Source organism: Halichoeres trimaculatus, unplaced genomic scaffold, assembly GCF_033239565.1.
Source record: "Halichoeres trimaculatus isolate MK-OKI-2021-1 unplaced genomic scaffold, fHalTri1.1 fHalTri1_scaffold_10, whole genome shotgun sequence".
NCBI lineage: Eukaryota > Metazoa > Chordata > Actinopteri > Labriformes > Labridae > Halichoeres > Halichoeres trimaculatus.
In genome coordinates, this window is record NW_027437187.1 from 34405602 (window position 1) to 34418842 (window position 13241).

Sequence of the window (13241 nt, forward strand, 5' to 3'; positions counted from 1 at the left end):
CCTCCTCTGCAAACAGAATTATTCTGTGGCTCTTTTTTTTTGAGAAGCGAACACGTTTAAAAAGTTTATGATCCAACAATGTTGATGTTTGTAGATCAGGGCCGTAACCAGAGTTTCAAAATTGGTGAGGTCCAGACCTTGACCCCCCAACCCACACCCACAGAACTTTGCCTAACAGTAATGGACATTTGAGCAAATGAGGAAGAGAGAGATTTTCTGTTGTTAAGACTTTAGAAACCTGTTCTCATTGAGACATTGAGAATCCATCTATCTATCTATCTATCTATCTATCTATCTAAAGGCCCACATTACTTTGCTGTGATATGATCTGTAAATGTAATCGATGCAAATTTAACCCATGAAAGTAAACATATAAATAAACTATACATTTAAAAAAAAAAAAAAAATCAAATGTAGAGTTTGGTGTTATATTGGTACAGACCAGTCAGTGACATCCACTGATTCTTTTATTTACAGCATTATTGATTGTTTTAAAGCCAGAAACTCTTAGCAGATTCTCTCACCTTTTTGACATGTTTTGTAAACAAAACAATCTGTTTTAAAAAACTGAGACAGTCAGTTCTTGTCATAAAAGCAGCACAGAAAATTCCACATTTGATAGAAAAAAAATGGAAATACAAACTAATCAGTATTGTCAACGTATCAATAAAAAAAACAACTGTGTTTTAACTAGTGAGCTTTAACTTTTTGAACTGTATGCTTTGAATATGTTGCCATGGTTACCTAATGGTTATGCCAGTCCAGCACTTTAAACTGGCATCGAGGGGAACTGTCATCAGGCAGTTTAACCATAATAGAATAGAATAGAATAGAAAATACTTTATTTATCCCAGAGGGGAAATTCAGGAGTCACCGCAGCATTTAAGAAAACAAAAGTAAGAAAGAGTATAGAAAGTGCAAAAAAAGTCCATAAGAAATTAGATGACGACATCCCGTCCACCGCTCTCCAGCCCAGCCAGTCTCCACCTCCACAGGGTCCAGGACTGAGCCTCCCCAGAAGTCTGTTCAGTCTCTGTCTCCTGGATCCTGTCTGCTCACAGCAGGCGAAGCTCCTCCAATGTGGCGCCGGCGTCCGATGTCAGCTCCGTCAGCCACGTCCGTGAACAGCACGATGCCGCTGGGTTAGCACAGCTAGCTCGTCCATCCCCCGGAGCTAGATCCCACGTTCCCAACGACAATGGATGGAAGGACAGGTCCACGTTGTCACCTCCCAGCTCACATCCGAGAACCAGCACGTCATCCTCACCTCCTCCTCCTCAGCTCGAGGGAAATCATCAAGCCCTACACTAGTTAGCATTGACATGCTACAGGCTGCTAACAGCTAATTTTGCATGTAAACAATGCAGCCATGGTTACATGTAGGATCTCCAGACAAACACAGGAGAACAGTAGTAAAGAACATCGCCGAAGCCACAAAAAGTTTGGTGTCCGTGACCGACAATGAATCATACAAAGTGATGATCCACTCCAAATACAAAGATGACAAAAAAGAGACAAAAAAATTACAAGAAACGGACAAAGACGAGAGAGCTGCTGCAACAGGCAGCTACTTGGGTAGCGCCTAGCAACAGAAAGGTCTTTTACCCGTTATGAGTAGGTTTAAACCCAGTCTGAATCAGTATTCACACAGACCATGGGATAATATAAAATGAATTAAATCCTGCTGAAAATATTCTGGGTTTGGACCTCGGATCAAACCCCTGGCTTCCTCCTCCTCTTTCTAAAGAGTGATATACTGCTGTATCAGCACAGACCCAAAATAACGGACCTATCTGCATGAAGGTTTACAAGACACTGTCAGATCGTGTTGGTGAAAAACACCCAAAGGTCTGGCTTCATTCACAGCGGGCTGCTTGTTCGTAAAATAATAAAGAATCTGTCACTCACCTCACGGTGTCGTTCTCTACTTCCTGTCAAGTGCGTTCAAAGTCACTGCGATTACATGCTTCGACAGATAACTTCCTGCATGCCACGATTTCAAAATAAAAGCTCCCCTGTGTTTATGTGTTTAAAACGCCGACTGGGGCTCGTTTTATTTATTTTTCTCTGAAATTTTTACTGAGGTCTGGACCCCGGTGACCTCATAGCTAGTTACGGCCATGGACGTGAGAAACATTTCTATGAGGTGTATTTCTTTCTTAAAGCTTGACCACAGCCCATCTGGAATGGCTGGGGAGATGGATTTTTTTACCCATACTGCAGCCAGCCACCAGGGGGAGCAGTTTGACGTCCATTTTTTTTTTTTTACAATTATGCTTTTGATCAATGATACCTTGAAACTAAATCAAATGCAGAACTTTAAGCTCATGTCTTTTAAAAGTTTGACCCCTTTGAAAAAGAAGAAACAGGGATGCATACATGAGAAACTCATTTTAACATGGTTTTAATGGGAACTGAGTGACTCTTTGAGCTTGCCTCCAGTGGCCACTCTCAGGACTGCAGTTTTTGACATTTCTGCACTCATTTATTACGAACCTCAGAGCTGCGTCCCTGTGTTTGTTTTTGTGTGTTTTTCTCCCTGGATACAGCAGCAGCTCTCCTCCTTCACTCAGAGTGAGGAGCTCGCTCTGTAATCCGCCTTACCCCTGTCTGTGTTTAAAACAACACGTCACCGTCGTCACCGTCGGTTCCAGTCGAGTGGCTGCGTGAACAGGACGGGGCAGGTCGAGGTAATAAACGTGTCAATCAAGTGTCACCTCAGCAGAGACAGGACATAAATTCAGCCGGGCTCTGGAAAATATGCAGATGACAAAGAAACGCAGATCAGTCACTGAGGATGATGTTAAAACGTTAATGCCCAGTTATTGTCAGCCTCTGATTGTGGTCTCTCATTGTTCCCAGCGAATGTGGATCGTGCAACATTTGACCCACATATGGAGACTTAATAACCTCATTCTGGATGACCAGGCTGGATCAGCGTCCACTAATCCTAAATGCCACATCTGGGAGCTGCGGGCGCCCAGATCCTTCCCTGCTTTTCTGGGATAAACAGCTTCACAGCTGAGGGATTTGAACCCAGAACACGATGTCAGATTAACATCGGGCTTTCTGCTCCAAACACAGTTATTACGTTTCAGCTGTCAAATAAAACGACCTGAAAGAGTTCTGTTTCAGAGATGTGATCAAACACAGATGTAAGAAAATGCAGCAGGCCTGGTACGCTGCAACATGCACAGAAAAAAATGTATAACTTACTGCAAAAAGTCAAATTAAAGCAAGTGTGTGTCCCATTTTCAGTGAAGTTATCTAAATAAACTAAATACGAGTCACATTCACCTGATAGATACAGTAAAATGGCCTAGATGCATTCGAAGGGTGTATTAAATAGAAATAAAAATATAGTTTAACTGCAAGAACATAAAGACATTTTTTTTCTAAAATCCTGTAGTGTGAGCCTAAAATGACAGTTTTTTTCTAAAAATACGACAAAAAAAAAACTTGATTAGTTTTTACAGTTCTTCTACACATTTAATTCATTTCTACCGTATATAATAACATACATCACATTTCCAGGACAGTTTAACTTTCTGGTGCATGAAATATGAAATCCTGTGTCAAGATTTTTCTCCTTGAGTGTTTTTATTGTCTTTTGGGAATCTTCATTTTCTTTTACTCAGATATTTAATTCTGTCCAGAAAGTTACAGACATGTCCGCTCTATCGGACATATGTGCACATTGTGCAATTGTTGTCAACAGGAAGAGGTAAAATGTGACCAACCTGCAGATGAAAAGTTTCATTCATCATCATAAGGTTGTAATCAATCAGAATAAATGAGGGTGGGAAATAAATCCTCCCAAACGCAGCCTTCAATGTCACGCTGTTACACTTCTCAGAGGATTTCATGGGCCAGGTTTTAAACAGCTGTGGCTGTATTTGTAAACAGGGTGAGATTTTGCCCAAATTTAAATATTTACAAATTACAATTAAAGATTCTACATTTGAGTACACAAAGTGTTAGGCACAGAAATGTCTTCAAAGCTAAAAATATCTTTGGAATTACACATTTCATCCATTGTTTGAACCCTTTTCAGTAGTTCTCTTTCTTCTTTTTTGATGCGAAAAAAATAAATAAATATATTTTTTAATATATATGTATATTTTTTCTTAATCTTGGAAATCAAATGGACTTATTTATTTTATTATTTATTTATTTTATTATTTATATGTCTTTTTCTTCTTTTTTTCAATCCTAAATAAATAATATTTTTGCCAAAATTTTGGTTGTGTCACTCCAGATTTTTTTTTTTTGTAATCTTGAAATTAAAATGAACTAAATTATTTATTTATTTTATTATTTTTTATGTCTTTTTCTTCTTTTTTTAAATCCTAAATAAATAAACCATGATAATTTTTTGATTAACTTTTTGCCATAATTTTGGCTGTGTCACTTCAAACAGAATATTATATTTTTTTAATATATTTATTTTTAATCTTGGAATTCAAATGTACTTATTTTTTTTATTTATTTACTTATTTTGTATTATTTATATGTGTTTTTCATAGAAATGTCTTCAAAGCTAAATATATCTTTAGAATTACACATTTCATCCATTGTTTGAACCGTATTCAGTAGCAGACGCATAAAAAAATATAAATATTTATTCAGTTATTTACATTTTTCTTTCTTCTTTTTTTAATCCTAAATAAATAAATACATAATATTTTTTTGATTTACTTTTTGCCATACTTTTGGCCGTGTCACTCTAAACAGATTTTTTTTTTTAAATCTTGGAATTCAAATGTACTTGTTTGTTTGTTTATTTATTTATTATTTATATGTCCTTTTCTTCTTTTTTCAATCCTAAATAAATAAATAAGTAATATTTTTTTGATTGACTTTTTGCCATAATTTTGGCTGTGTCACTCCAAACAGAATATTTTTAGAGATTTTTTTATTTTCATTTTAAATCTTGGAATCCAAACTTATTTATTTATGCTTTTTACTTAAATAATACACTTGGGGGAATTTACAACATTTGAGGTGAACAGAGGACAAAAATGTCTTCAGCCAAAAACTTCTATAAAAACATAAAAAATAAATATATGAAAAATAAAAAAAAACTTTTTTATCAACTTCAGCCCTAATTAAGGACATTTTTTTATTATGAAAAATTATTATTATTTTTTGAAATTATTTTTTAACCTTTTAATTACCCTTTGAAGAATGATGTCACTTTTTTGAAGAAAAATAAATGCATAAAATACGTTTTTTTTTTTTTCATAAAATAAGATCAGTAATTTGACTGATTTTGATGCAATGTGTCTTAGTTTTTGTTTCGTTGTTGTTTGTTTGTTTTAATAGTGCCAGACTCTTAGTTTACTATGCTTTCGGGTAAAAAAAAATGTTGATTGATGAATCTTATTCTTGGTGTTTGTCCTCTTTTTGAACTGTCATATTAGTGTAATCACCCAATTTATATACATAGTAATGTTTTACTAAATGTTGTGGATCAAAGGAGAAAAAACTGAGTCAGAAAAACACCCAGACTGTTGTTTTTCTTTCTTTCTTTCTTTCTTTTTTTTTTTTACCTGTCTGATGTGATTGATGTTGGTCCCAGGGCCGTGTTTTGGGAGCTACTCACCGACTTTATTTCGTGGCCTCACAGGACAACAAATGCTGTTGTCAATCAGCCCTTACAGACGCACCTCCTTTCCAGTTGGGAGCGCACCGGGACCTCGCATCTGGATTTTACGCGTCGGTCGCTCGGTGCGCCACGCCTACAGGACTGCCCCCCTCCCTCCCTCCTCCCTGCCCGCAGCAGCCCGCACACACTCAGCTTCTGGCTTTCTCACGGAGGAGACCTGTCGTCCTCTCTCTCCCCTTCTAACAGCTCCGTGAATTTCCCAAACCTTAGCCCTCTCTTTCTTTTCAATGGCCGCGCTCGGCGTGATTCGCCTCCAGCAGCGCAATAGTTAATCAGTGCCGGATGCGCCCTCACTCCAGCAGACCGCTACAGTACGAAGATGGCGTCGGAGGGAGCCAGCGGGGAGCAGCCTCCTCCGGTACAAACACTGGCAACAGCCGTGCTGGGGAGTGTCGACACGGTAAGACGCGAGGAATGACCGCGACAGCGAACCCTGAACCGGTGTTTGTCTTTGATTTGTCTTTGTGGCGCTGGAGCAGTCACCGGGAGAGGAGGGAGAAATGCGGTGCGCATCTATTCGGGAAGCAACAGCGGTGGCCAGAGGGAGCCTGGCGTCGGTGTCTGGAGAAAAACCCGGGGTGTATGTCTCTGTTAGGGTGATACATGAGTCAGAAATGCGCTCACTGAGGCTGCGAGGCGAGTTTTCTGAGAGGACAACACCACGGTGAAGTCTTTTGTTTGTCTGTGGACGCGGATCCCACTGCTGTAACATAACCCTGCGTCTAAATGGAAGAGAAGCGTCACTGCTACACAGGTTGTAGCTCATATACTATGTGACATTAGATGGGTTAATACGCAGAGACGTAAAGCGAGCTGTCTGGCTGCCCACAGAGGAGTAAATATAGAAGATTTGTGGAGGCTGGCGCGTAATCTGCTCCTTTAAAACATCACGTATTAGCTTTTTTGTGTCTGTGATCACATTCAGCAAGTCTCACAGGCTTCCAGCAGCTTTCCTCACAAAGCTGGGAGAATTATTCCAGACATGCTCTGACATTCAGACCAGAGGAAGAGTTTTCTGTGGAGTGGTCACTAACTAGAGGTGATCTTCAGTGTTTACACACACCTGGTTGTGATTTCTAACACTCAGGATCAGAGGAGAGTCAGGTCACTCCTCCTCCAGGATGCTACCATCAGAGTGTAGTCATCCACCTGTCACTGCAGCCTCAGTTTGTGTACGCTGGATGTGAGGTGAGGACTCAGGTAGGCCGGCGTTCATGTGTGGAGATGCAGTCCCTGAGGTGTGTGGGTGGATGCTGGTGTGGGAGTTGAGTTAGGGGCGAGCTGAAGTGGGAGCTGTGGGGGTGGAGTGGGGGGCCTGTTCACCAGACACCTTTCTAAATTGGTCTTAATTTCAGTGACTCAGCTGGCATAGCTGGGAGTACCGTGTCAGCCAGCCCCCTCCCTGACTGAGCGCGCTCAGATCTGCCTCGAGGCTACTTTACATTTAGCGTCGAAGTGAACAGGTGCTCCAGAGACACGGGAGCCGGCCAGCCTCTTCAGCTCACTGGCCGCTCTGCCAAGCACGCTCTTCCTTCCCCGGGATCCAGCCAACGAAAGAGGGCTTCCGCCTCCATCCCCACCCCCTCCTCCTCCTCCTCCTCCTCCTCCACCTCCTCCTCCATCATGCCTGCTGTGGTTAAATAAAGCTCTGTGCTCTTTGCTCACCCCTGCAGACTCTGTGTTGTTGGCCTGAGGTGGGGGAAGTTTGTCATTTGTGAGGACTCTGAAGGATCGGCTCTCCTGGTCGAGAAAGGGGGTCAGAGGTCGCTGAGAGGCACTCTGCCGATCACCTTCCACCCATTTACCAGAGTTGATGTCAGTGTGGCACGCAGCGAGCTCTGCTGACGCTCAGGGAAGAAACCAAGGAGTAATTCTTGTTGTTTCGAAGGTTTGTCTTCTCTGGTTGGTCCAACAGGCGTCACTTTGTTTCTGGGATGTGCTTTTGTTTACTCATCCTTTGACTTTCAGAAAGGTGGATCAGGGTTCTCAAACTTTTTTAGACCATGGACCCCTTTGTGGTTGGACATTTTTCCAGGGAACCCCTCATTACCGTAACATTGGTTAGCATAACATTAATACTATTCAATAATGTATTTTGCAAAAATGGAATTAAAGGGATAGTTCAGTTTTTTTTGAAGTGGGGTTGTATGAGCTCTATGTGACTACTAAGGACATTAGATACAGTAGAAAGTTGTCTCCTCTCCCTCAGTAAGACACAGACTGTAATCGATGGTGACGAGGAAATAGACGCTAACAGGGACAGACGGTACCAAATTCAAAGGCTATTTTCTCTGCCTACAAGAACTAAAGTCAAAAAGTAATACCACAGTTTAAGAGTGCGCTACATAAAATATTTTTTAAGTGCATTAAGTCTTCGGAAATATAAACATTTATCTGGACCTAACTAACTGGTCATGTGTCCTTCCGCGCAGCGCTAGTACGCTCCGTCCCCCCTCCTCCTTTCAGATGTAGGGAATGTAAACAAGCTGTGCTTCGAGCGCCGGTTGTAGCCTCTTGTAAGTTTGATCAAGTATTGTAATTCTTTTGTTTGTACTCTAAGGATTGTGAGGCAGCGTAGGAAATTCAAAATGAGTGACTATAACAGCGACTATGAAGTTCCATTCACTTTGGAACCAAAAGGATACCTGTATGAACCGAAGTAGCTACACAGAAGAGGAGCTGCTACAGATGGAGACTGAAAGGAATACAGCGGAAACATCCGCAGACAAGAACTAAAATCAAAAAGTAATACCACAGTTTAAGAGTACGCTACATAAAATAATTTTTAAGTGCATTAAGTCTTCGGAAATATAAACATTTATGTCTAATTCGCCCGAAGCATAGCTTGTTTACATTCCCTACAGCTGAAAGGAGGAGGGGGGACGGAGCGCACTAGCGCTGCGCGGAAGGATAAATGACCAGTTAGTTAGGTCCAGATAAATGTTTATATTTCCAAAGACTTAATGCACTTAAAAAATATTTTATGTAGCGTACTCTTAAACTGTGGTATTACTTTTTGATTTTAGTTCTTGTAGGCAGAGAAAATAGCCTTTGAATTTGGTACGGTCTCTCCCTGTTAGCGTCTATTTCCTCGTCACCATCGATTAAAGTTTGTGTCTTTCTGAGGGAGAGGAGACAACTTTCTACTGTATCTAATGTCCTTAGTGGTCACATAGAGCTCATACAACCCCACTTCAAAAAAACTGAACTATCCCTTTAAGCTACAATTTTACTTCCCAGGTATTTCGTTTTGTAAACTTTGAGAAAATGTCGACTCCAACATTGAGGAAAAATCTGCATTTAAACAGAAACGCTGTAGTAAGCATGCCAGGCCTGTAGTTGGCGCTATAACTGTCTTGTCTTAAAGCAGCTTTAGGTAGATCTCCACCGAAGTAGAGTTGAGCTGATCAGCTGGTGTATTGGTGAACACTAAGGCTGTATTCAGACCAGAAAAGTCCTTTGGTCCACTTGTTTGGTCCGGACCAAAAGCGGACTTTATTTTTTTCGTTTGGTACGGTTCATATTCAGATTGTACTTTTTGCAAGTGGACTATATTCTGTTAACACATCCACGTGTGTGACGATCAGTGCTCTCATTGGACAGCACTGACAAAGGGCGGCACACAGAGCACAGACCTGGAAATGGAGGTAAACGTGTGTTTGTGCTCTTATTAGAGCTGCTAAATCATTTTCAGTTTCAAGAGCAGCTCCTTCAAAGCAGCTTAACAACACCGTTTACAATTTAGGAACAGCGAAGACGAATGCGCACAGCAAGGAGGCGCTATGCTCTGCGTGTCCTGACCCACAACATGCTAGCAACAGCGTGGCTAAACAGAAGACGGAGGATCAGGTGTGAACCAAAGACGGTTAGGTTACGGTGGCTTTATAGGCCCAAAAGGCGCATGTATCCTGTAGTTAGTTCAGATGGACCTTGGTTTGTATTCAGACCTGCACCGGAGAACCACGAACCACAGTTCGTTTGGAAGAGGACCGAGACCACCTCAAAAAGTGGGTCTCAGTCCGGTTGTTTGGTCCGCACCAGGGTTCGTTTGTGTCTATTCACACCTGCATGAAAAGTCCGCACCAGCGTGGGAAAGTGGACCAAACAGTCCAAGTCTGAATACGCCTTGAGAAACACCAATGTACATAACCCACATTTAATGTAGTCTGGCAGAATTTATGATGGGATTAAGTCTCAGTCGTGTGTGAGTAAAAGAAACATGTGAAAACATGTTTGTATATGTTTCGTATGGAGTAGAGGCGTCACAGTCCGATATTGATATCGAATATCGGTCCGATATCAGCAAAAAAACAAATATCGGTATCAAATCGGAACGCATCTAAAATCTCTGATACAAGCAGTCCATTCCAGACCCTGCTCCTGCTGTTTTTATTTGATTTATTTAGCTTATTTTCTGGATCTTTTAATTTATTCTTTATTTTATTCAATTACTAATATATTCTTGTGTTTAATGTTAAAATTTCTGTTACTCATTGGTTAACGATAAATGGGTCAGTTTTTCCTCATACCTACTGTTGCTGACTACTGTTCTTTGTTTGAATAATATCACTTAATCAAGCCTCTTCTAACATGACGGACATACTACAAAATAAGTAATAAAAGTATGCGTGTTTAAAGCTGATATCGTATCGGATTAATATCGGTATGGGCCAATACTCAATGCTGCAGTATCGGTATCGTATCGGAAGTGAAAATATAATATCGGGACATCCCTAGTATGGAGTGTGTAGTTGAAGCAAAAGTTGATACCAATAAAACTCGCTAAAATCCAGGGATAATGGAGCCCTTCCTTCAAAAACTGAAATCCGATCAACTGTTTGTGTCTTAATTAAAGTAAAGCTTGTCTTATTAGCCTCAAAAGTAATGTCCTTCTTTAGCTTCTCTAAACAGAAATACTTTATTTACACGAGGAATTGAACGAGAATTTATTTCTTACCTCAGGTGTTGTTTTAGACTCTGTTCGTGGTGCCCCCTGCCCTTCCATGTGTGTACGTGGAAAGCCAAACATTAATCTGAAGGAAGCACGCTTCATTCATTACGTATGACCCTGATGAAATGAGACACAATGGTTTGCAGGAGAAGCAGTATGAAGGAAAACTTTGCTCTGTATTTGTGTGAGTTTTAAGATGACTTGATATTCTCAGTTGCGGGTGATTTGCTGGCGTCACATCAGGTGTAAAATCTGAATCTACTGGAAGCTGTTTACTCATACCCCTGCTCTGTTTCAGCACCTCCAAAGATGTATCTCATTACCTGTAGCTGCAAAATCCAAGCACAGGTCAGCAGTTTTTTAAAAACGACAAAGTGAATGCAGCGAATATGGTCTTAAAAGGTGGAATAAGAGGGGTCGGTCTGTTGTGGTCTTGAGCCTGAGAGCGGTCAGATCTGGACGTGTAGGAGCTGCAGCCAGGTCAGAGACGAGCCATCAACACGAAGGCTGTAATGTTATCGCTGCTTCTTCCTGACAACAAAATTTCTGCCGTCTGATTCAGGGGGGTTCAGATGACCCTGTAAACAAGACGGAGAGGCAACTGGGAGGATTAGATACAGACTATTAAAGGGTCAGTTCACCCAAACAGCTAAAGCACTCACTCACTTGGTTGCTTCAGCTTTAACACAGCTAACTTTGCAGTTTTATTTAAGCCAGACCTACTCTCGGTGTAAATTCAGCCCCTATTATTATTCTCTTACGAAGCATAAAGCAGGGTCAGACTGATATGGAAAAAATACTGACAGCTGATTAATTGGCTGATTGATTATAAGAATATGAAATGAATAAAATAATTTATATTTTGGTCCCTTAGAGCTTACAGCAACAAAGATGTGAATTACATGCAGATTATTTCACTGTTTTACCATACTATGTCCTTTAATATATGTTTAACTTTACTAAAGAGGAATTTTCAAGTACAAAAAATTGACAAAATAAGCATTAAACCAAATAACACATAGTAATATTTTGAGTTGTTTGGAACCTAGAACTTGCTGTAGTCAGACTGAATAAGTAACTGAGTAAGTAATTTTTCCTCTATCTTCCTGTTGGAAAACATATGCCTGTGAGTGTTTTGACCATAGACTGTATATAGAGTGGACAACATGGCTCCGCCATTTATCATTGTACGGTTTTGAAGTCTCAGGCGCCACCATTGTAGCAGTTTGGAGTCAGATTCTGCGCAGTAGAGACGATGAGGGATACTGGGAGAATCTGAGTGGAGCCGGGTGACAAAAATAATAATTATTTTTTTCTTTCGAGAGTCTAATCTCTTCCTGACTCTCCCCTCCCGACATATTTTACGATCCCCCAAAAAATACACAGCAGAGAACGGCTGCTGTCAATCATCGCTAAACGTTACGTAAAGCCTCGTTTTTAACCTCGTATACCTAATGAAAATGAAACATTTTTAGAAAAAAAGAGGACTTGAATACAAGACAACTAAATAATATCTTCAAATCACCACAACAATTGTGAGAAACATTTCTACGATGTGTAATAATTTTTTTAAAGTTTGACCACAGCCCATCTGGAATGGCTGGAAAGCTGTATTTTTAAACCTATACTGCAGCCAGCCACCAGGGGGAGCAGTTTTTGTGGTGACCTCACTTTGAGCCAAGCAAGCGGACATCCAATTTTTTTTATAGTCTTTGGTTTTGACAGGTAGAATTTTCAGGATTGTTGCACACTGAGCCTAACTGTACTAAGTGTCTGTGTGCTAACCGCTAGCATATAATTGCGTTCCCCATACATGTTAGCATCAAGCTAGCACTGCGTTTTCTATATCATTTTTTAAGGGGGTGTATGAATGTATTGAAGAAGAAACTCTTGTCAGAGAGTAGTTTACATTTATGTGTATGTTCAGTGTTAAAGATGGTGTAATTTAAGCTAGGTTAGCACAACTTTAGCAATGCAGCGTAAATGAAAAGCATGACTGAGGCAAGAAAGCATGTGTCACTCATCACGACACATGGCAAAGAGAGTTAAGGCCCACATAAATACGGATACGGATGGAGCCTTCTGTTCGTGCTCTGCGTTCATCTTGTCCATATTTCTGCAAGTTTCCATGAAACGGATACGGACCAAACAGTACCACTGAAAACCGTAGGGGCAGTATTGCTGTTACTCCCCGATAAAGCTTTAGTGAGACGAGAAGAAGAAATAACAATGGCGGAACCTTCGCGATGTATGTAGCTGCCTAACAGACCACGGCCTGCAACAACGCCTTCTCTGTTTTTATCTTTTATGCCATTAACAAAACTCCTCCATAGTCGACATTTTTGTTTTGGAGTTTGTTGGGGTTCCCCCCCTGTTGGATGTATTAACTGCAGTGCCAACGTAAAGGACGTACGGAAGTACAAGAGCAGTGACAGTGAAGCCTGTGGAAACGAACAAATGCATTTTCGTACGTAACAGGAGCATAAATTGGCCTTAAAATGCCGTTTACGTGTAAATGTGCTTTTCACTATGCAGTAGTGAGAGTGCCAAATTACAAAAACAAATCTATAAAAGAAGAAAATAAATGAATTAATAAATAAATTATATAAGAATCTATAAATG

General features: G+C 40.5%; 1 protein-coding gene across 1 annotated transcript in view; it reads left to right on the forward strand.

Annotated features, from left to right (window-relative positions):
• The first annotated feature begins 5775 nt into the window (after positions 1 to 5775).
• cttnbp2 (cortactin binding protein 2) overlaps positions 5776 to 13241 on the forward strand; it is a 149836-nt gene continuing 142370 nt past the window's right edge. Inside the window, 1 exon segment of the mRNA XM_074677114.1 lies at positions 5776 to 6068. Within this exon segment, the coding sequence (XP_074533215.1) occupies positions 5988 to 6068 (81 nt within the window). The 5' untranslated portion in view covers positions 5776 to 5987.